The following is a 22,079-nucleotide window of genomic DNA, read 5'->3' on the forward strand; positions in this document are numbered from 1 at the left end:
AGGAAAACTAGATAGCTAGGGGACAGATTGGGAGAGAGACTTGCTTTCCACTATTTATCACCTTTAACTTTTAAATTTAGTTCCATGTGCAGGTATAATCTATTCAAAGATTTTTAACTAAAAAAAAGAGGTTATAGTCTAGAAGGGAAGAAACATAACAGACACTTTTAGCCCAAAGTTCTATGCTGAGTGCTATGGGAGCAGAGAGAAAGGGTATCTAGCATAGCCCAAATGGATTAGAGATGGCTCCTCGACAGACACCCCTAAGGAAGACATTTCTTCTATTGGATAAGAAATAGTTGTGCATCTTCTCCTGGGCATTGGTTTGTTGTATCTTAATTAGATCTGTAGATTAATTCACCAATTAGGTTTTCATTTTCACTTTGGTAAAAAGTTATAGGCCAAACTTATGACTTGAACCATGCAGGATGAGCAGATTTCTATGGTAAACATTTAGCATTGGGCTTGTACAAGGCTCCGTTTTTCATTCTTGCATTTGTTTTGCTTTTCAACTGTTTCTAATTTTGGTCATTCTCCCCTATTCTATGCTTCCCTGTAAGCCATTCTGAACAGCTTTTTTGTCTAAGTTGGGGTAAATGGGTGAGTAAAGAAAGAGGGAGGGTGGAGAGGAAGAAAGAGATGAGAGTATAAAGCAATGCCTATTGTTTTCTTTGGCTCCATCATGTTCTCAAAGAGGGGTCCTTAGACCAGCAGCAGCAGCATCACCTCTGAGTTCATTAGACATGGGTTTCACCCTGCCTAGTAATTCAGAATCTCTATGGACAATGCCCAAATAACTACTTTAACATGATCTTCTAGATGATTTTTATGCACATTAAAGTTCGAGAATCACAGGGAAACCAAAGGCAAGTTGATTGCTAAACATACTCTTTATTTGTCCCATCAAACCCATTGTATTGGTCAAGATAAGTAATGCTAATTACTCCAATAAATAATCCCCAAAATTTCATTAGCTTAACACAATAAAAGTTTATGTTTTGCTCATGCTACAGTCCAATATTGATCACTTTAGGGTGGAAAGAGCTGTTTCATTAATTTGTTCACTAAACCAGTTCCTTTCATAGTGAGGCTTTGCCATCCTCTGGGGCCTTGGATTCTTCCTCTGGATTCTTTGCATCTAAGAAGGCAGGAGAGGGAACAAAGAGAGAGGAAGCTTTGTTGGCAGGTCTGGAAGCAACACCAGTCTTTTCTGCCTACTATTCCCCTGGCTAGAACCCCAATCACGTGGCCCACCTAATTGCAGGGGAGGCTGGGATGTAGGGCATATCTGTGGAGCCAGGAGGAAAAGGAAATAGCTTTGGTGAATACATAGCATGGTCTCTGCCACATCCATGGGCCTAAGTGAATCTCAAACTCCACATGTCATGTTTTGATATTCAGTGTCATTTGCTAATCAAATTTTATCTTTTCTTTTTTAACTCTAGCACTATGGGACTGAGTCGCACTCTCCTTGTGATGGCCCTCCTGCTCTCTGGTAAGAACCTTTGACTTGTAAAGTCCTAGAATCCTTCTACTGTCTCCCAATGAGTTGACCATTGTGAGCCCAGTCCTGAGACTTGATGGATTTTACTTAATTTCTATACAGTGCTGCACAATACCACATTAAACAACAACAACAAAAAAAAAACAAAACACATTTTTCTGGAGAAGAAGGAAGCATCATGATTAAGAACAGGTATCTCAACCAATGGCAGGTGTAGCCTGGGATGGAGCTCCACCCCTCTGCACATCCTCCTCCTTTGCCATCTTATACCCATGGTACTGGATACACAAAGTAAGGTACACTGGCCTGTCCAGCAGCACCCAGGGAGCTATGGGAAGGCCCCTGCTCTGACACCACTGAGGCTTAACTCTTTTGCTCCACACATACTTCCTTCTGGTCTTCTCTGTCCCCATTCCTGGCATTCTCTGGCTTTTAGAAAATAGCTGATGGGCTTCTGAAAGCCTTCCATTAGGGACCACTGGTTTACATGTTCCCTACCTTCCCTTTCCTCTTCCACTGCCTTCCCTACCAGCCCATGCCTATACATCATAGTTGCCACTGTTTACTGGAAATATCAAGAAGCCCAGCCCTGCTACCTACCTCAGTGACCTTCAGCTTGTTGCATCAGTGGATTCACCATGAAGTGAATGAAGCTGAGCTTCAGGGATTCTCACACTTTCCAAAGTCCCCTCTGAGCCTCCATAAGGGGCCCTAGTAGTGTGATCATGAATCTCATGCTTTGGTAAAATTTTCATAAATATGATATTTTAACCACAATAGTTAAGACCACTGTATTTTTCCACTGCAGCTTTCCTCTCCATCACATTCTCCTTCTGTTGGGTGCCACTGTAGTGGCCATGGGCATTTTGTATTTGAATTCTATATTCTTTCTCTTAAAGAGAACTCCCCCTCCCTCCCCACCCCCAACAAAGATGTTTTAGAAGACTCAGGCCTCACAAAACTCAGATCTTCCCTGTTTGCTGCTCCTGAGTTTCAGTTTCTTCATCTATAAACTGGGATTGATCGAGGTTCCTGCTGCACACCCTATGACTGGGTGCCTTTAGTTTCTCCTCTCCCGCCCCTTCCTGCTGCTCATTTTCCACACCCTCAGCACCAAGAGAGAAACCATCCCAGTTCTGATGTGGGGCAGGAAGGGAGGGTGAGCTGAGCCCAAGCGTGGCCATAGCAGGAGGCAGGCTGCCCCTCAGTAACCAGCATGCTGGTGAGTTCACCTCCTCCAGAGGGCTGCACACCAGGCCCATGGCCATTGGCCTCATGCCTGCTGTCTGTGATGAGGAGTCAAGGTTCTAGGGAGAGATACTCCCTCAGATTGATGCTAGCTGGGACAGGCCTTTTGTGATTTCTGTTTTCTACTTAGCACCTTGGAGCTTGTTGAGTCCATGAGTATGAGGTCTATAGATGTGCTAACTGACCACTTCACTGATTTAGGCCAGAACAGAATCTTCTACGATCCAGGGCCAATAACCTGCTAACTTTAGCTCTTGGGGAGGCATAAGGTATATGTGAGCAAGAGTAAGAGAGAAAGGGACCAAGACAAGTCTCTGGAGAACATTATCCAGCAGGAAGCCCTTCCCATTCTACTTCCTATTTTATTTACTTGACAAATACTTAGATGTAGCACTTACTTTGTGCCAGGTACTGTTATAAGCATTTTATAAATAATAACTCATTTGAACATCACAATAATTTGCTGCTTTAGGTCTTATTTTGATTCACCATTTTATAGATGTAGAAAAGAGCCCAGAGAGGTTAAGTAATTTGTCTAAGACCAACATAGGTATAAGTGGCAGAGCTTAGATTCATACCCCACAGTGTAGATTCAGCATCTATTCACTTAACCTTGACATTATGCTTCCTCTCCTAACTGTTGCTCATGAACTGTTCATAAGTGGTAGGATTTGTTCCTTGAAGATACAAACAACTTTGTTGGATAAGGTCACTTATGTCTCAGCCAAGGTCACAGATCCCCACCAGCACGTCCTCCACCTTTCCTATAGCCAACACCTCAGCTGTCTCTAATGCTTGGGCCCCCGCCCTTCTCATTACAGTGGCCAGCCCAGCTCTTATGACGTGGGGGAAAAATGAAGAAAAATGGCTTAGAAACAAATTTTTAGAAAAGTCTGAACTGAGATACCATTTTCCCCTAAACTTTCTGACTCTGCACACTGAAAGTGAGAATAAAGCTGAGAAACCCTATCAAAACTGAGTCCAGATGTCACTTTTGCCCTTGTTTTAACTTTGAAACTGCCTGGACACTTCTTAACCTCAGAAAAGAGAATTACCAGTATTGAAACCTTAAAAATAACCCCCCAAATGGTAACTGCTTAAGTTTTATGGCATTAAAAGTATAAAAAAAAATAAAAAATAAATAAAAGTATAAGCTATATATTTGGCAATAAAAATTGCAATATTGGGATAGGAAAATGGTGATACCGGATTAGAATTAGAATGTAGCATTGCCAATGCTTCACATGCTATTAAAAAGAACAAAAAGAAGAACAACAACAAAACAGATATCATTCTTTTTTAAAGAAGGGGAAGAATCAACTTGAATTTTATCTGTCTTTCTTCTCAGGACACATCTCTGCTTACTGAGTTGGTAAGCATTGACCCGGCCATAGGCACGGATCCAAGGGAAGAAAGGAGATGCAGTTGGCCCAGTTAATCTGCAGCAAAAATGCAGGGTTGAATGATTTATTTGATGGCAGAGATAAAGCAGTGCAGCAAAATAATTTTGTTTTTCCTCTCCCCCATATCTTTCGTGTCTTCCCTTAGTTGTGGAAATTAGACATTATAGTGGCCACCTCTGCCCTTCAGATGAAAACTGGATGAGAGTTTAAGACTGAAAAGGGAAGGAGGGCCTTGCAGAATTAGGTTACAATTTGTGCTCTGTATTTATAAAGCTAAGGGAATTTCTAGGTGCCACTTGGAGAGACACATTTAACTGTCAAGTTCTGTTTGCTGCTGTCCCAGCGCCTCTGTAACTCTTTAAAACTGGAGCCAGAGTGGTATTTGGAAAATCAGTAGCTCACACATCAGAAGGAAATTTCTTTCTTGTTTGACTTTTGTTGATGGCTCTCTTATCGTCTGGTAGTGCTTCCCATTTCTTTTGATCAATACCTCTGGCTCAATGAATGTACCCGGAGTATAACTGAAAGTCTTTTTTCACTTTAAAATTTACATAAAATTGGGTCAAACCCTTATTCCACATCTTATGGAAAGGTCCACTGTTTTCCCCAGATTTTTGCAGGTTCCCAGCGGATGGTTGCATGGAGATTATGTTTATATATGTGGTTACTTTCACTCCTATTTCCTGCTACTGTTGATAGTGGTCACTAAAATCATTACCTGGAGGTGAGCAGATACTTCAGACTTAATCGCAAAATTCCCAAAGAATTGTCATGAAGCCTAATAGTTCTCCTATTGGGGTCATTCCATGTTAAGCTACTGTTTCAGGGTCTTTTGAAATACATTCATGCAACCCAGTAGGTAGTATCTTACCCCAAAAGTAATTCATCATTTTAGTAGAGTGTTTAGTTAAGTTCCAAAGAGTATGGGCTGGGGGGCGCCTGGGTGGCTCAGTTCATTGGTCTTCCGACTCTTGATTTCAGCTCAGGTCATGATCCCAGGGTCATGGAATCAAGCCTCATATTGGGCTCTGAGCTGAGTGTGGGTCCTGCTTAGGATTCTCTCTCTCTCCCTCTCTCTCTCTCTCTCCTCTCCTTCTGCCTCTCTCCCCCACTCACTCTCTCTCTCTTTAAAGTGAAAAAAGGGGCACCTGGATGGCTCAGTTGGTTAAGTGTCCAACTTCAGCTCAGGTCATGATCTCACAGCTTGTGGGTTTGAGCCCCGTGTTGGGCTCTGTGCTAACACCTCAGAGCCTGGAGCCTGCTTCAGACTCTGTGTCTCCCTCTCTCTCTGCCCCTCCCCTGCTCACACTCTGTGAAAAATAAAGAGTATGGGCTGTCAGCCATGATAATTTAGTGGGAGATGGTCACTGAATAGGATAAGTGTAGGGTTGTTTAGAAGCAAGAATAAAACTGGGAAAAGAGAATTTCTCTAGGTGTGGATTTATTTTCATTTATCTTGCTTGGTACTTACAATGCACTTTTGATCTGAGGACCCATGTGCTCAATTTGAATAGGGAACACAGAGGCTTCAATGGTAGACAGACTCCTTCAGAAAGGAGTTAAAAGTTTGAGATATTATGGGTTATTTTTACTTTGTGAGAGATCTTAATACCATTTTCAGAATATGTAACTCTGAATTTTGGCCCCCATGGGACTGTTGTAATTTATGGAAACAAAAACAAACACTTAGTAGCCCTTACTATATAAGCAACATTTTACTTCTAGAGCCAATCTATTCAACAGAAGTGACCCCTCTTATATTGTCAGGCCATAGGGCCAAGTTCCAGGGCCATAGTTTCAAAGGTATAAAAACACTTTTAACACCCTCTAAGAGTATTTACCCATTCTTGGTTTCATTTTCACTTTCTTTAATTCCTTCTTCTTATATATGTGTCTATTAAAAAGCATTCAACTCCTTTCCCCATTTAAAAATCACTTTTCTGGTATTTACTATAAAGCAACAGATAAGACAGTAAAAACAGTTACATACAGTTATGATCACAATATATATAAGAATCTCTCACATTTACTCAATATTGTTTCATACATACTTTCTAAAGTTTCTAAATTATTTTCATTTTCATAATTTTTGAAATTGCATTAATCCATTGAATTGGAGTTAAAATTTAGTGTGTGTGTGTGTGTGTGTGTTACTCATTTAGAAGTTATGACCTCACTGTTTTCTTTGGTTGCTAAGGACATTTCAATCTAATTGTCATTTAGGTTTTCTTTCTTCAGTTTTTAAAGAATGAGTGTATAAGTTTGAAAAAATATTTTATGCTTTAAGTTTAGCAGTTTCACCACAACATTTCTAGGTGTGAACTTATTTTCATTTATCTTACTTGATACTTAGAATGTATTTTAAATCGGAGGACCCAAGTTCTTCTCAACTTGAATATTCACAATCTTTCTCTCTTCAACTATTATTTACGTACCATTCCTCCATTCTCTCTTCTTTGAGAAGCTCTAGAACTTCTCACACTAACTGTTCATGACTCAATCTGTTCTTCCACATTTTTACTTCTTTCTCTTTCTGTACAGCATGCTAACCAAGGGTCAGGTAGATCAGCACAGCCAGGAGGTCTTCTCATTGTTGAGGGAGCCCAGAACAAAAGGCTCCAACAGTGTTTTGGACCCTGAGGTTGGGGTGGGGAAGAAAGATGAAGGGAAGTGCTTGGGTTGGACATACTGAGTCAGCGTGAAGAAAAGTGTCTTCAAGGCTCTTCCTCTTCCCCAACATTAGGAGACCTCAGGAAAGGCTTCTGAAGGCCTCTGCTCAAGAACTCAAAGGAATCTAGGAATGAAGGAGTCTGGGCTATTAATGTAAATTTTTGAATGAGCATGACTGGCCACAGATCTTGAGTTTTGACTACAGTTCCTATCAGAGATTGCTGTGCATGGGCTGTGCACTAAGTCTGGTTTGGGAAGGACAGTTCTTCCCCATGAAGCCTTCTAGGTAAAACCTTTGTAATTCTTTAGGATGAGGACTTAAAAAAAATCACACATAGGTTTTTAAACTAGGAGATGGATTCCTCAGAAGAGACAGACAATAACCAACATACCACATCATGTCAGGGCATGATAACTACTCTGATAAAAAATAAGTCAGTATAAGGAATAGGGAGTGGCAAGGATGCTATCTTCAATAGAACGGTCAGAGAAATCTCCCTAGGTGGTAGCATTTTATGAGAGACTTAATGAAGTGAAGAAATAACTATGAGACTATATAGAGGAAGAGCCTTCTAGGCAGAGGGATCAATACGAGAAAAGGCCTTGAGATAGAGTGTGCCTGCCTTTGGAGGAATAGCAAGGGAGCCAGTGTGGCTAGAGCTGAGTAAGTGAGGGAAAGAGGTTTGAAAGGTACGAAGGGCCAGATTATATGAGACCTTATAGACCATGGGATGGATTTTGGATTTAGTTCTCAGGGTGATGTGAAAGGATATGGATTTAATTTTCAGTGTTGTAGGAAGTCATCAGAGACTTCTGAACAGAAGAATTATATTATCTGAGATACATTTTTAAAGGATTATTTGGGCTTAAGTAACTAGATGTGGGGGCAAGGATGAAAGTGGGGAGATCAATTAGGGGGCAATTGCAATTATCCCAGTGGAGATGGAATGGAGGCTTGGCCTAGGGGAGTATCTGCAAACTCAGTGAGTAATGTTCCAATTCAAAATCTATCTCAGTGAGGCAGAAGAATTGATGGAGTGGTGGTAGTAGAAGGAATGAACTAAAAAGACAGGAGGTGGTGATAATAAGGTGAGGTGCTTGATATTGAGAGCTTTTAGGAGATATAGAGGTAGAATTTTGGTCTGGGGTCTGGTCCAGGGAGGAGATGGCTGGGGTTGCGTGAACAATAACACCATTGGACAGAAAGAGGACAAGAAAGTGGGAGGCCCGACACTGTGTTCATGAGGCTGAAATCACCTAGACAGGGGCAGTGAAGGAGAAGACAGGAGAAGATAACTATAGTAAGCCAGATGCTCAGATCTTCAGTGAAAAAGGGGCACTTAGGAAGAAGACAGACAACAGCAGCCATGAGGGGTCATGGATGGTATATTCTGATGGCTTGTACTTCAAAGGAGCTGGGGTTTTTTAATGTATAATGATGTGTTTTCCATTGTACGTTATACGATGCTTCATATATTTTAATAGATAATATTTTATAAAACATATAACATTTTTATAACTTTATAAAACATATAGATATTATGTTATATATATATATATATGTATATATGGTATATAGGAACCATTCAATGTGGTAGAGGACAAGAACATTTACAGGGGAGGAAGAGAGTATCTGTTGCTATATAAATAGCAGTATTCAGCAGGTAGTTGAATATGGATATCTGGAACTCTAGTAAAAGTGACTGGCTGAAGAAAAGCATCTATGAATTATTAGCTTATACTTGACAGGGGAATAGAGAAGAAAAGAATCCAGGGGGGTAGAGAAGAAAAAACGTAGAGAGTAGAGAGTAAGGAGAAGATCAAGAACAGGCACTTGAGATAATCAGCATTTAAAGAGTGATCATAGAAAACTGACCAGGAGGTCAGAGAATGGGAAAGATGAGAGTTTCCAGAAGGAGATATGGTCAACACAGTGACATTCAACAGAGTGGTCATATAACATGAGGTCTGAAAAGAGCTCTGAATTTGGCATTGGTGGGAAATCACTGGCAACCTCTGTGAGGGAAGTTTTGGCAGAGAGGTGGGGGACAGAGCCTGGGGGTGGAGGCAGCAGTTGCTGCTTACTCTTTCAGAGAGTTTGACTATAAGAGAAAAAGAAACTAAAAGCAGTAGCGAAGGAAACTGCTGAAGTAACTGCTATGAGGGAGAGTAAGGAGGGTAATCAGCCCAGAGAACAAATTAAGTGAGACGGGAGACTACAGATTTGTAATGTCATCAGTCTGAATAATTGAGTAATTTCCCTGGTACTGCTTAATTATTTAGTTGTAAGAACAGATATGTAGATCAAAAATTAAATGTTCTTAGGATGAATTCTGTACAGCGGGGCAAGTTTATTGGCAAAAGAATGATTGGAAAGACATACTATCATCTAATATGATAGCCGCTAGCCATATATGGCTATTTATATTTAAATTAATTAAAATTAGGGACACCTGGGTGGCTCAGTCAGCTAAGCACCCGACTCTTGATTTTGGGTCAGATCATGATCCCAGTGTCATGGGATCAAGCCCCACGTCAGGCTCTGCACTGCGTAGTAGGAGACTGCTTGAGATTCTCTCTCTCTCCCTCCACCCCTCTCCCCTGCTCCACATGAGCTCCTCTTTCTCTCTAAAATAATAATAAAAAATACTAAATTAATTAAAATTAAATAAGATTAAAAATTCATTTTCTCAGTCACACTAGCTACATATCAAGTGCTCAATGGCTATAGTGGCTGGTGACTGTCACGTTGGTCAGCACAAATATAGAACATTTCTATCATTGTAGAGAGGTCTTTTGGTAAGCACCACACTACAGGGTCTAAACTGGATAGAGCTGAGGTCTTGATGAAGTCAGAGAACAAACTTAGGTGGAGTAGTCAGGAGCAAATGTTGGAGGAAGATATATTGTGGACAGAGATAAGTACATTGAGGTTTAGGATTCTAGGAGCAGAGATGTTCTTGGTGAAAAGGTTCAGGGTTATGTCATGGGAGAGGTGCTGCTGAAATAGCCTGTGGATGAAGATCTTTGAAGTGGAAAAGACCAAAGAAACTTGAAGCAAGGTTGTTGGTGAACTTATCCATACTGAAATCACTCAAATTGATAGTAATAATTGGTTGGAAAGAAGGATCTTGCATCTACTGCCAAAATCCTCAGTGAGCAAAGAAGTAATGACAAGTGATTAGTAGTAACAGCAGTGAGAGAGGTGAACACCTCAAAAGGGGAAGGGTGTTTCTCAAGGTCCTCTCGAAATGTGCTAAAACAAGCAGTAGCTGGGGACAAAGGGTGGCCTTCAAGTAGGCCAGATTCCAATGAAAGCACAACCTTGGGGGAAATATTTGATGAAGAGATTGAAGATGTAGAGGAGTTTATTACAATGGAATGAGATTTCCAGGGGGCTTGGTAAAGCTTTGGAGGAAGTTTAGTAAAAGAAGAAAAATTTATGAGCATAAATAATCATAGTAACATGAGAAGAAGATGGACCTTGAATGTATAAGACATGCATTTGGGGTAGTGGCCTGGAAAGACTAAAGTCCCAGGTGTGGTCGGAGACCTCACAAGGTCATAACACTACAGTTTTGTGTAACTTTTAAACATTATATTGCTAAGAAAGTCCTCAAGTACCCTTTGAAACAAACTTCTCTACTTGATCGGGGAAGTGTCTAGATGGATTCTTGTGTGCCTGGCTCCTGACATCATCATAGCAATCAGTGATAACTAGACCCAGACCTTTTCTGTTACCTAGATGCTGGTCAAGGGAGAGAATCTCAATGCTTAACCACCAATGGAGTCTCAATGAGTCCAGTAACTGGGTGACCTAAGGTGTGGAGTCATAACAGGGGAGGCCTAAAGCCACTTAGGAAAAATAGACCTTGAGCTAAATGTTCCCCACATTGTCAGAGAGGAAATTAGCATGTGTAGCTCTGAGTGATGTCATGTAAGCCAGTGGTTGGTGAGGAACTTGGAATGTAAATTGTGAAATACTTTCAGTTCCACTCAAGATGGGCCTCAGAGTGATTTCTACCCTAGAGTGAGGGGAAAGGGAGGAGGGACAAATAGGAATAAATTGTTCCTATCACTATCTTCTTTGTTCTACTCCGAAGACAGAGGTAGAGATCCTCTCTTCCAGCTTCTCAAACTGAGCTGTTGTTAAAATGAAGATTCTGACTCAGTAGGTCTGGTGGTGGGGGTGGGGCAGAGATTCCGCATTTCTGTCCAGTCCCCTAGTGATGCCCATGCCTTTCACTTTTGATTGGTAGGTGAGGATTGGGGCAGTCAGATGGGTGGAAGGAACAGCCCTTATAATCTTTGGGAGGAGGGGGGTGGGACCTGAGTCAAAGAATTTAGACTGATCTGTGAGTGGAAAGAGTGAGTAGGAAGGAGAGAGAGGTTCTGCAGAGAAACAGTCATAGACAAAGAAGACAAAAAGAAGAAGCCAAAGTTGAAGTCATTTCCAAGCCCAGAAGACACAGTTGACCACTAAGCAATAATTTAATGTTGACCATTAACTGGTAGAATTTTCAACTATGAGTTTGGTTTCGCCTTTAGGTCATCTGCCATATATATATATATATATATATATATATATATATATATATATATATATATATGGTAAATTAATGATAAAACCAGAATGAGTTTCCCCAGAGATATAGCTGCTAGAAGCTTTTACAGCAGGTGGCACTCTTACATTATCATTCAGAGTTTAGCAAAGAAGTAGCAGGAGCCCTCGGATTGCCTTGTAAGGCAATTGCTGTAAATTGTAAGTAAATCTTCCTTAGGTTCCCCTTTCACAGTTCCAGGTACTCAGGTAAATTTTCTCACCACCCTCCAATATGGGAACACATCCCATACAGATGTTGCATTTTATACTTGCCAAGTGTTTTACAGGGTTCTAGTGAGCACAATGCAGCAGTCAGTGATTTGAACTTGTGCTAACAACTCTCAAGAGTGCCCAGAGTCCTCTTCCCTTAGAGTGCAAGACCACCCAACCCTCTTGATTATGTGTTCTCACTGGGCCACACTTTGAATAGTTCAATTTTGCCAAGTGCATGTCACTGTTATATGTCCTACTCCCTCTTAGAAGAGGAACCCATTGATCAGATCAATTCAATTTCTCCCACCACCCTCAAAGAACACCTCAAACGAAACTCCTCTCATCTCTCTCACCAACCTGCTCTCCTTTCCAGCTTAATGTCAACATCTCTTCACTGAAGTCTTCAATGATGAAGCTTTATTCAAAACCTACCCTAACATTCTCCCCAGGGTGGTATTTAACTTCGTATTAACTAAGAAACAGCATTTCATTTCCCACTAACCCTGCACTTCTCACCCACTACTACTTAATTTCTTGGCCAACTCATACGTAATTCTGTGACTCAGAACAAGTCCTACAAAAACCCTATAATCAATCACATTTAAGGAGTTAAGTGGCCCACATCCCTTCCACACTTCACTATGTCCTTAGGGGTGAAAGCCTTTATCTGAACTTTCCCAGCATGTCCTCCAGGGGTTGTAAAAATTTCCAGTGGCAACACATATGGGGAAGAGCAAGTTTCTCGTACCTGGGGTTTCCCCAGTACTCCAAAGGCACATCCTCACCTTCTCATCTATGATTCATTTCCAGGATTTTATTCATGTACTTTAAATGGTTTTTGACCACCACAAACCCAAAACAACCATCGTATTGGCACAGTTCTCCTTCTGATCCCTGAAAGAGCTTAGGGAGGTCACTGAAAATAGAGGCTTTGGTTGACCGTGTCATTTCCAAACTGTTTTATATCCTTGGGCGAGCTGGCCATGGAAAGCAGTATTCATGAGGGAAGCTCTACAAAGGGAACTGTTTGAATTTCAAAGATATTACTCAATGTAATACCCAACTATCAAGGCATAATGAAAGGGAGGGAGTATCAAATTTGTTGCCATTATCAGAAATCTTTCAACTATAGCAGGCCAAGGGATAAGGGGATAGGGAAGGGAAGGGAGAACTTTTGGTGATGGCATAGAAGTAATGGACCTTGTAACAGCTACAATGAAGAGAATCAATATTCAGGTTACAGGAAGGTTAACAGATGGGTGAATGTAAATGTATTATCTAACTCTGCTGGTTTTCCCTGTCTTGGGATTTAAATTCACAGAACCATAGTACTTGAAAGATTCTTGGAACATTTAGTCCACCCCTTCATTAAACTGATAAGGAAAGTGCATTTCATAGTGGTTGCAGTTTGCACAAGGCCCACTTTAGTTAGCAGTGGAGTGAGAGAGAACAAAGGTCCCATTCTCCAGATGCCAGTATATTGCACATTCCAGAGTTTAATACCTAGTTCTTTAGTATCTGTACTGGTGACATAGCATCTGGGTATTGTATAAAGATAAATAGAGTTGTTTTTTCTTTTTCCTTCTTGCTTCACCTTCTCCAATCTCCACCTTTCCTTTTTTAGGTGTTTCTTCCATGAAGAGTCAAGCATATTTCAACAAGACTGGAGAACTGCCATGCCATTTTACAAACTCTCAAAACATAAGCCTGGATGAGCTGGTAGTATTTTGGCAGGACCAGGATAAGCTGGTTCTGTATGAGCTATTCAGAGGCAAAGAGAACCCTCAAAATGTTCATCTCAAATATAAGGGCCGTACAAGCTTTGACAAGGACAACTGGACCCTGAGACTCCACAATGTTCAGATCAAGGACAAGGGCACATATCACTGTTTCATTCATTATAAAGGGCCCAAAGGACTAGTTCCCATGCACCAAATGAGTTCTGACCTATCAGTGCTTGGTATGTAATCAAGGGCATGTTCAGATCCCTGACCTTCTCAGATGAGACTGCAATGAACAGAGAAATGTTGCAGGGGGTAGGGTTGGGGAGGTGAGAGGGGTGGGGGTGGTACCTGGAGAGAGAAGGCAAGGGCCAGCCATTTCTGGGAAGTCCATTTGAAGGGAAGGCAAGGTTTGGTAATAGGGAACTGAAAGTCCTTGTACTTTTTATAGATTGCTTCTGAAGGATCACTAAGAATCTGCTTTGGGGGCAAAATAGAGCTAACTGAACAAAGTTAAAGTGGCCAAGGGAAAACCATGGGTAATTTGGCCATTACTAAGTATACAAAGCTATATAGGCCTCAGATTTCTTTTATGTTCATTTTTTCCTTTGGTCCAAGATTTCTCACCCACTAAATCTTTGCCTAGAGCAACTAGCAAAGGTAATAGCTGATTGATCTGGGTTTTTCTTCAACCTCCTGGAGGTCACTTATGAGTTGTTTGCTGACCAACCAAGAGCCTGGTTGACGAAGGGAAATAACCCAGAACACATATCCCCAAAAGTGACAATTCAGCTCCTCTTTTTTTCCAGGCCTTGAAAAGTCTACATATCACTACAGTTTTTTTTATTATAATACAGTAAAATTAATTATTTTATTTGATGCATAGCTCTGTTGATTTTGACATATGTATAGATTTATGTAACCACCACTACAAATAGAATATAAAACATTTTTGTCACCCTAAAAATTTTTCCTCATGCTGTATCACTTTATTATCATGTCTTCTCCATATGCATAACTCCTGTTTTGCATCCTACAGTCTTAACTTTTGAAAACGTCACTTAAATGGAGCCACATAGTACGTAACCTTTTAAGATTGGCTTCTTTTTTTCAACATAATGCCTTTGAGACTCATATAAATTGTTGCATGTATCAAAAGCCTGTTGCTTGCTATTGCTGAGGAGTATTATATTTTATCCACTCAGTGTACGGCAAGACATTGGGTTATTATAGTTGTTTTGGGTCTATTATAAATAGAGCTTCTGTAAACATGTACAAGTTTTTGTGTGAATGTTAAGTTTTCATTTCTCTTAGGTAGATACCCAAGTGTGAGATTACTAGATTCAGATTAATTTTTAATGAAACTGGAAAAGGCAGATCAACACTGATTCTGAAAACACAGAGTTAAAGCAAAGGCAAAGTAGAAATAGAATGATGAGTTGCTCCCTTTAAGCTTTATGTGATTTAAAGTAGGCTGCAGGACTTTTGGAACATTTTGTACACATGCTAAATCAATGTTTTTAAAGTATGGCCAGATACCATTGAGAAACATGGTGTGTTTTAGGTGGGACACAATCATTTTTCCAACCTGTGATTCCACAGATATTGTTAAGGAGGGCGAAGTAGGTAGCACCATGGCAACCCACTTTCTACAGACTCCATAAAGTATAGGCAGGGTTCTTACAAAACTTACAAAAACAGGGTACTTACAGCAAAACTTACAAAGATGACATGCAAATCACTGTTAAAGGCAATCTACTAAATTATAAATTAGTATGTAGAACCTGAAAGCTACCCAGTGACTACTGAAGAAGAACAGGGATCTGGCTGGCAGAAGGGGCTAGGTGCCAGTGATCCTCAATGGCCACAGGAATCTGAATGGCAAACCAAGGCAGGGGAATCTCTGTGTTTATCAAGATCATATATTTTCCCTAAAAATGGCTGGGTTTGACCTTCATCTTGTACATGATGTAGAAAACTTGACAGTTATGCCCAAAACCAATATTCTGAATTTCTAAATCCAAAATCCCCATCCACTCACTTACCACTATCTTGCTTGGGGTTCTGGAAGATATGGCCCAGAGTATGCCAGCACCATAAACTCGGCTGGTGTCAATCCCTTTCTGCTTCCTTAGTCTGGCAAGCTGGAATGTACCCCACGAGACGGCTGAGTTCTAAAGTCACACCAGTTCTCCTTCCCAAGACTCCACTCTCCAGCACAATGGCCTCATTGTGAATCTTTGGTGACTCAATTTCAGCCCTCCTTTCACTCAGAGAGTACCCCCCTGATTTGGGTAAGCTGGAAGTAAGCATAGTCCAAAACTCTATTCTTGAAAAATAAATGTGGGGTCATTATGAAGCTCTCACCATGGACTGAGGCCCACAGTTTACACACCTGGAGGCTCCCAGATGTGCCCCCAGTGAGTTCCCAGATCAGAACGTTATTTGCAGTTATCTTCTAGACACATCTAAATTTAGACTGATTTCTTTTTTTTTTTTTTGTCTCTTTATTCTGCTTTCAGCTAACTTCAGTCAACCTGAAATAACAGTAACTTCTAATAGAACAGAAAATTCTGGCATCATAAATTTGACCTGCTCATCTATACAAGGTTACCCAGAACCTAAGGAGATGTATTTTCAGCTAAACACTGAGAATTCAACTACTAAGTATGATACTGTCATGAAGAAAACTCAAAATAATGTGACAGAACTGTACAACGTTTCTATCAGCTTGCCTTTTTCAGTCCCTGAAGCACACAATGTGAGCGTCTTTTGTGCCCTGAAACTGGAGACACTGGAGATGCTGCTCTCCCTACCTTTCAATATAGGTAAAGCTGCTTCTCAAGACTATTTCTTTCAACAGGTATTGTACACAAATGGTTGAGGCAGATCACTCAATGTGCCTTGCTTGCCAGGAAACCTCCAATGGGGTCATTTTTTGGTACTATTAGGGAGGACTCAGACAGAGGTCTCCTCTCCATCTGAGTGCTGCAGGGTCCCAGAAACTATGAACGCATGCTGCACTTGAGGAAGTATGTTCTTAGCCCAGTCTTCTGGGCTACCTTTGGATAGAATATTTTGAAATTCAGTCAGAAAATGCAAGATTCCTCCAGGCTAGAATTCTTCCATTCATTCATACACACAAACACACACACATCATACATACATTCATACATAACAGTACATGCTGAGTATAGAGCCATTCTACACATTGTTGACTGCAGACATGAAAGCTGAAAGGTGTAAGACATGCTCTCTGCCCTCAAGGACCTTCTAATAGAATCAGAACTCCATGATGTAAACACATGGAAAACTTGATTTTAAAAAGATTGGAATTAGAGTCTAAAGCATATCCCATGGAAATATGTGACCAAATTTAAAAACAAGAATGACTGATAATCAGTTTTATAGACATTCAGAGGTAGGTAACTTCCTTGGGAATTCTTCCTAAAGGAAATGGGATCTTAAAAGATAACTGGGCTTTAAAAGTATGGTGAAGAGATGACAGGCATCAGACTAGTGGTTTCCTAAACAGAAAGAAAAATTCTCAGCATCCAGGCTTAGAAGGTGAGAAGACTGGGGCGCTTGGGTGACTCAGTTAAGCATCCGACTCTGGCTTAGGTCATGATGTCATAGTTTGTGGGTTTGAGCCCCGTGTTGGCCTCTGTGCTGACAGCTCGGAGGCTGGAGCCGGCTTCAGATTCTGTGTCTCCCTCTCTCTCTCTCTCTCTCTGCCCCTTCCCTACTTGCACTCTGTCTCTCCCTCTCAAAAATAAACATACATTAAAAAAGAAAAGTGAGAGGACCAAAATCAATTCACAGTATCTGATATGGGCACAGGTGGTGGTGGTGGGCATATGCATCAAGGAAAGACTCAGAAGCAGAAGTTCTTGTGGCATGTTGACAGTATAGTACAGGGTCCAGTCTAGTTGGAGGAAAGGGCTGACGATAAAGTAGTGTCTGCTAATACGAGCCTGACATTTTAAAGTCTGGCTTTGCCCTGGAAGAAATGTATCCATATTTGAGACTTCACTTGTGAGGAGCAGTAACTCCAAGATTCTCTTCTGGAATAAAGGGACCCTGTACCCACACTGACCTTATGGCTGCTTCTGATCCTGACCCCTTTTCCCACACGTCTGCCTTCTGCTTACCTTGGCCCCTTCTCCAATTCTCCCTTTTGGTTTTTTCCTCTTCTAAGGCATCCATTCAACTTCTTTCTTAATCCTCTAACCCTGCTATTTCCTTTCTCCTGGTGTCTCATTGTTCAAACATAACTTGGTCCATGGACACATTCTTATGGACAGTCCTTGGGGCCAATAAGCTTTACCGGTGGCCCAATCCTTTCCTTCTACTGATTTCCTCCTGCTAAGACACTTCTGCCTCTGAGAGTCCAGTAAATAGGCCACATAGCCTGTCCTGGTTGCTTCACTGTAACCTCTGTTGGCCTAATAGTAGCCTCTCCTAAGCTATCCCTGAGGTTCAGGACCTGTTTGGAGCCAGAAACACCACCACACCTAACATGCCTTGGGGCCTTCTGCCATGGCTTCCTCTGCCATGCCTCCCACAGTCTACAAATGAACAGAGCCTTACCACCACTGTAGCTTCATCATGTCTCACCTTTCTGCTGTTTCTCCACTACTGTCAAAACCTTCCCAGCTATCACCATATTCAGAAATGTTTTAGCTCTAGCTGCCTCAGGAAGCCAGGGCTTGCCTCTCTGTATCCCTGTTCTATGGCTTGATCAGAAATTGAGTAGACCCTGAATCAAGGAATCTTTTTGGGTGTCAAAAGGTAGCAGTCTCCATGTTATCAAGTATAACTTCTCTATACTGGGAATGCCAAACAGGCTCAAGTGGGATAAACTGGGACAGACTCAAAAAAGTGTTGAATATGGCCTGTAATGGCAGCAACTCCTTTTGTTAATGTCTTAGGAACAAGGTATGGATCCACAAATTGCAGCTAAACTAATAGGTCAGTGGTTCCTATTTGCCTGTAATTTGAGATTAACTATTCAAATCATTCCCATAAGTTGTCTATAAAATGGGCCGCTCAGTTATAAGCTTTTTCTCCAAAGTCTGTTTTTCAACTTTGTAGAAACTTAGAAGTCCCCATGCAGGAAAGAATGTCCTGACCTCCCAGGAGCTGATTCTAAACCGGTTTCCTCAGGGCATGAAAAGATATCAAAGGTTTTCTAGTAGGTGATACATTCTGAAAGCCCTGCTTTTTCCACTGTGACCTCAGTGGAAGAAACAAATAAACAAACAAGCAAAACTGGAGATAGGAAGCTGTTATATTTGTCCAAGTGAGGGGTATGTCTGACACCTGATCTACAGATGATAGTGGATGGAAAAATTATTATAAGGGAAACTTCAGGACCCCAGGGCTTGACTATCCCTGGGCTGAGGAAGCATGCTGCTGCACAGATGACTATACATTCAAAACCTTCAGCATGGGTACCATATCCATGGACAGAACCAAGGGCCAGTTTGACACTCTTCTTCTAGATCACAGTCCTTGTCATCCCAACCTCTGGGAAGAGAAGGTAGCTTAGTCCAAGCATTTGGCCAGGAGCAATGGCTTGGTTCTTAGCTGTGAGGCCCTGTGACTCGGGCTTTCTATGGCCTCAGATTGTGGATTTCAGGCTCCTCTGGCAGTAGAACCCTGGGGAGATGTTGACTTGTAAACGAAGACAACAGTAATTATAAACCTTTTATAATCAACCTTCCTGGCTGATTGAAAACTTGTGGTCATTTCTAGATGCACAACCTAAGGATAAAGACCCTGAACAAGGCCACTTCCTCTGGATTGCGGCTGTACTTGTAATGTTTGTTGTTTTTTGTGGGATGGTGTCCTTTAAAACACTAAGGAAAAGGAAGAAGAAGCAGCCTGGCCCCTCTCATGAATGTGGTGAGTCAGTGCTTGTCCTCTCTACAGATTGCTATTTTGCAGCTACCTCCTGATCAGCTGCCTTCTGGAGCTCATTGACTGAGCTCAGACTGGCAAAAAGTCAGCAAGTGGCTGGAGGAAAAGGTTTTCCCTCAGAGTTTGTAGCCCATATAGATGGGACTCAACATTGCTCTGGATTTCTAGGAGAGGCAACATTTCTAAGGTTTACAAAGGTACTTCTGGTTTCCAGACAAAGCTGATTATTCCTTGCTTTACCTACCTCACTTCATGAGTTCACTGTGAACATTTAAATGAAGTAAAATGGTGAAAACACTTCTAAATGTTAGTGATTATGGACCTGGCAGAGTTCAAGCAGGGAAGCTTGGTGGGAGGAGGGGAGAATTAGATGACCATAAGATTCACCTTCTCATCTCTAAAAGTCTAGGTTTCTGAGGAAAAGAAAGTGGGATGAATTGTTCCCTCTTGACTTGTTAAAATAATATTATTATAAAAATAATAATAAATAAAATATAATATAAAATAATATTATAAAAATAATATTAACTTTTATTGATTACCAAGTATTACATACCCATTACCAATTATACTGAAAGTAAAAATCATCTATAGTTCCACAAGAAAGAAATAGTTATGTAGACAACATTTTGGTGTATATATTCCAGATTTTTCTGGAATCTATGTTATTTTCCATAATTGGAATAATATTATAGGACTGTTTTTCACAGTTTGGATAATACCACGTGTACTGTTTTCTAACTTATTTGTACTAAATGTAGCAAGAAAATTTTTAATGTCAGTAAGTATCATTCTATAGCATCATTTATTTTTTTTCTACAGCATCATTTTAAATGGCTGTGAGATATTCCATTTTGTGGATATACCTTAATTTATTTAACTAACTCCATATTGGTAGACACCTAGGATGTTCCCATAGTTTTGCTATTATAAATAGCACTGCATTGAGCAGCCTCCTCATTGACTTTTATAAAAGTGGCCCTGTGCTTAATGGGGGATAAATTTGCACCTGGCTTTATAATAATCTTATGCTTCTTTGTGGTTCGGGCTGGTTTGGTCAAAGTTGTAGAGTAAGGTTGGACTTTATATCAGTAATGCCTGTAGTAGAAGTTTGGTTGGTGCTAATAATTAGGTAACCTTCTTATTCACTTTGGTAAAAAGCATCAGATGAGTAAATGCTTCAGATCAGCATCTTATTTAAGATTTCAGCATACTGATTTTTATTTTTTTAATGTTCACAAATGATTTTATTTGTTTATTTATAATTTTTAATTTAAATTTTAGTTAGTTAACATACAGTGCAATATTGGTTTCAGGAGTAGAATTCAGTTAGTCATCACTTAAATACAACACCCAGTGCTCATCATAAGTGCCCTCCTTAGTACCCATCACCCATCTAGCCCATCTCCCACTCACCTCCCCCTGTCAATTCACAGTTTGTTTTCTATCATTAAGAGCATCTTGTCGTTTGTTTTCCTCTCTCTCTTTACTCCCTTCCTTCCCATATGTTCATCTGTTTTGTTTCTTAAATTCTACAAATGAGTGAAATTACATGATATTTGGTATTTGTCTTGCTCTGAGTGACTTATTTTGCTTAGCATAATATATTCTATGTCCATCTACATCATTACAAATGGCAAGATTTCATTCTTTAATGGCTGAGTAATATTTCATTGTATATACATATCACATCTTCTTTATCCGTTCATTAGTCAATGGACATTTGGGGTCTCTCCATAGTTTGGCTATTGTAGATAATGCTATTGTAAACATTGGAGTGCATGTACCCCTTCAAATCTTTATTTTTGTATCCTTTGGGTAAATACCTAATAGTGCAATTGTTGGATCATAGTCTAGTGTTATTTTTAGTTTCTTGATGAAACTCCATACTGTTCTCCAGAGTGGCTGTACCAGTTTGCATTCCCACCAGCAGTGCAAGAGGATTCCCTCTTCTCTGCACTCTTGCCAACACCTGTTCTTTCTTGCATTGTTAATTTTAGCCATTCTGACATTCAGAAGAGCATGGGACTCTTAAGATTGTGAGTTTGAGGCCCACGTTGGGTATAGAGATTACTTAAATAAATACATACATACATACATAAATAAATACATAAATAAATAAACTTTAATAAATAAATAAATAAAATTTTGGGTCACCTGGCTGGCTCAGTCAGTGTACTGATTATAAGATCCACTAGAAAATAGATGGATAACATTAGCAGTCATTCATTGCATCCTATTATGTATATTTTTTTAAGTTTATTCATTTATTTTGAGAGAGAACAAGAGGGAGAACATGAGCTGGGGAATGGCAGAGAGAGAGAGGGAGAGAGAATCCCAAGCAGGCTCTGCACTGTCAGCAGGGAGCCTGATGCAGGGCTCAATCCCGCAAACTGTGACATCATGACCTGAGTGGTAACCAAGAGTCTGACACTCAACTGACTGAGCCACCCGGACAACCCATCATCCTGCTATATTAAAACAAAACAACACAGGAAATTGGGGACTGATTATCCAATTTCAATAAATGAATACTAAGCCTATGGTAGAGTCATTCAAACCACCAAAGTATGTAGTGTGCTGATATAATAATAGATTTCTATGATATGAAAGTGTAAAATTCAGAACACAGGGTCAGATGTAGAGATATATCGTGGTTATCAAAGCTTTGACTTCTCAAGGTGACAATTTTGAGCTTTTTCTTTCAATCTCATTGCCATTTAGAATTAGCTAAATGTGCAGAAGCAGGCTTCAGCTTGAAAATAAGCTGTTTCCTAAATTTTCTTTTACTTTGG

General features: G+C 40.5%; 1 protein-coding gene across 4 annotated transcripts in view; it reads left to right on the forward strand.

The window, feature by feature from the left end:
- CD86 (CD86 molecule) overlaps nucleotides 1-22,079 on the forward strand; it is a 67,099-nt gene that overhangs the window by 34,828 nt on the left and 10,192 nt on the right. For 3 of the 4 annotated variants that reach the window (XM_007098320.3, XM_042956212.1, XM_042956211.1), the window contains exons 2-5: nucleotides 1,446-1,495; nucleotides 13,266-13,601; nucleotides 15,885-16,190; nucleotides 19,120-19,269. In XM_007098320.3, coding sequence (XP_007098382.1) covers nucleotides 1,446-1,495; nucleotides 13,266-13,601; nucleotides 15,885-16,190; nucleotides 19,120-19,269 — 842 coding nt within the window. The remainder of the gene's footprint in view (nucleotides 1-1,445; nucleotides 1,496-13,265; nucleotides 13,602-15,884; nucleotides 16,191-19,119; nucleotides 19,270-22,079) is intronic. The other variant, XM_042956213.1, reaches the window with a different exon arrangement.

This window comes from Panthera tigris, chromosome C2 (assembly GCF_018350195.1).
Source record: "Panthera tigris isolate Pti1 chromosome C2, P.tigris_Pti1_mat1.1, whole genome shotgun sequence".
NCBI lineage: Eukaryota > Metazoa > Chordata > Mammalia > Carnivora > Felidae > Panthera > Panthera tigris.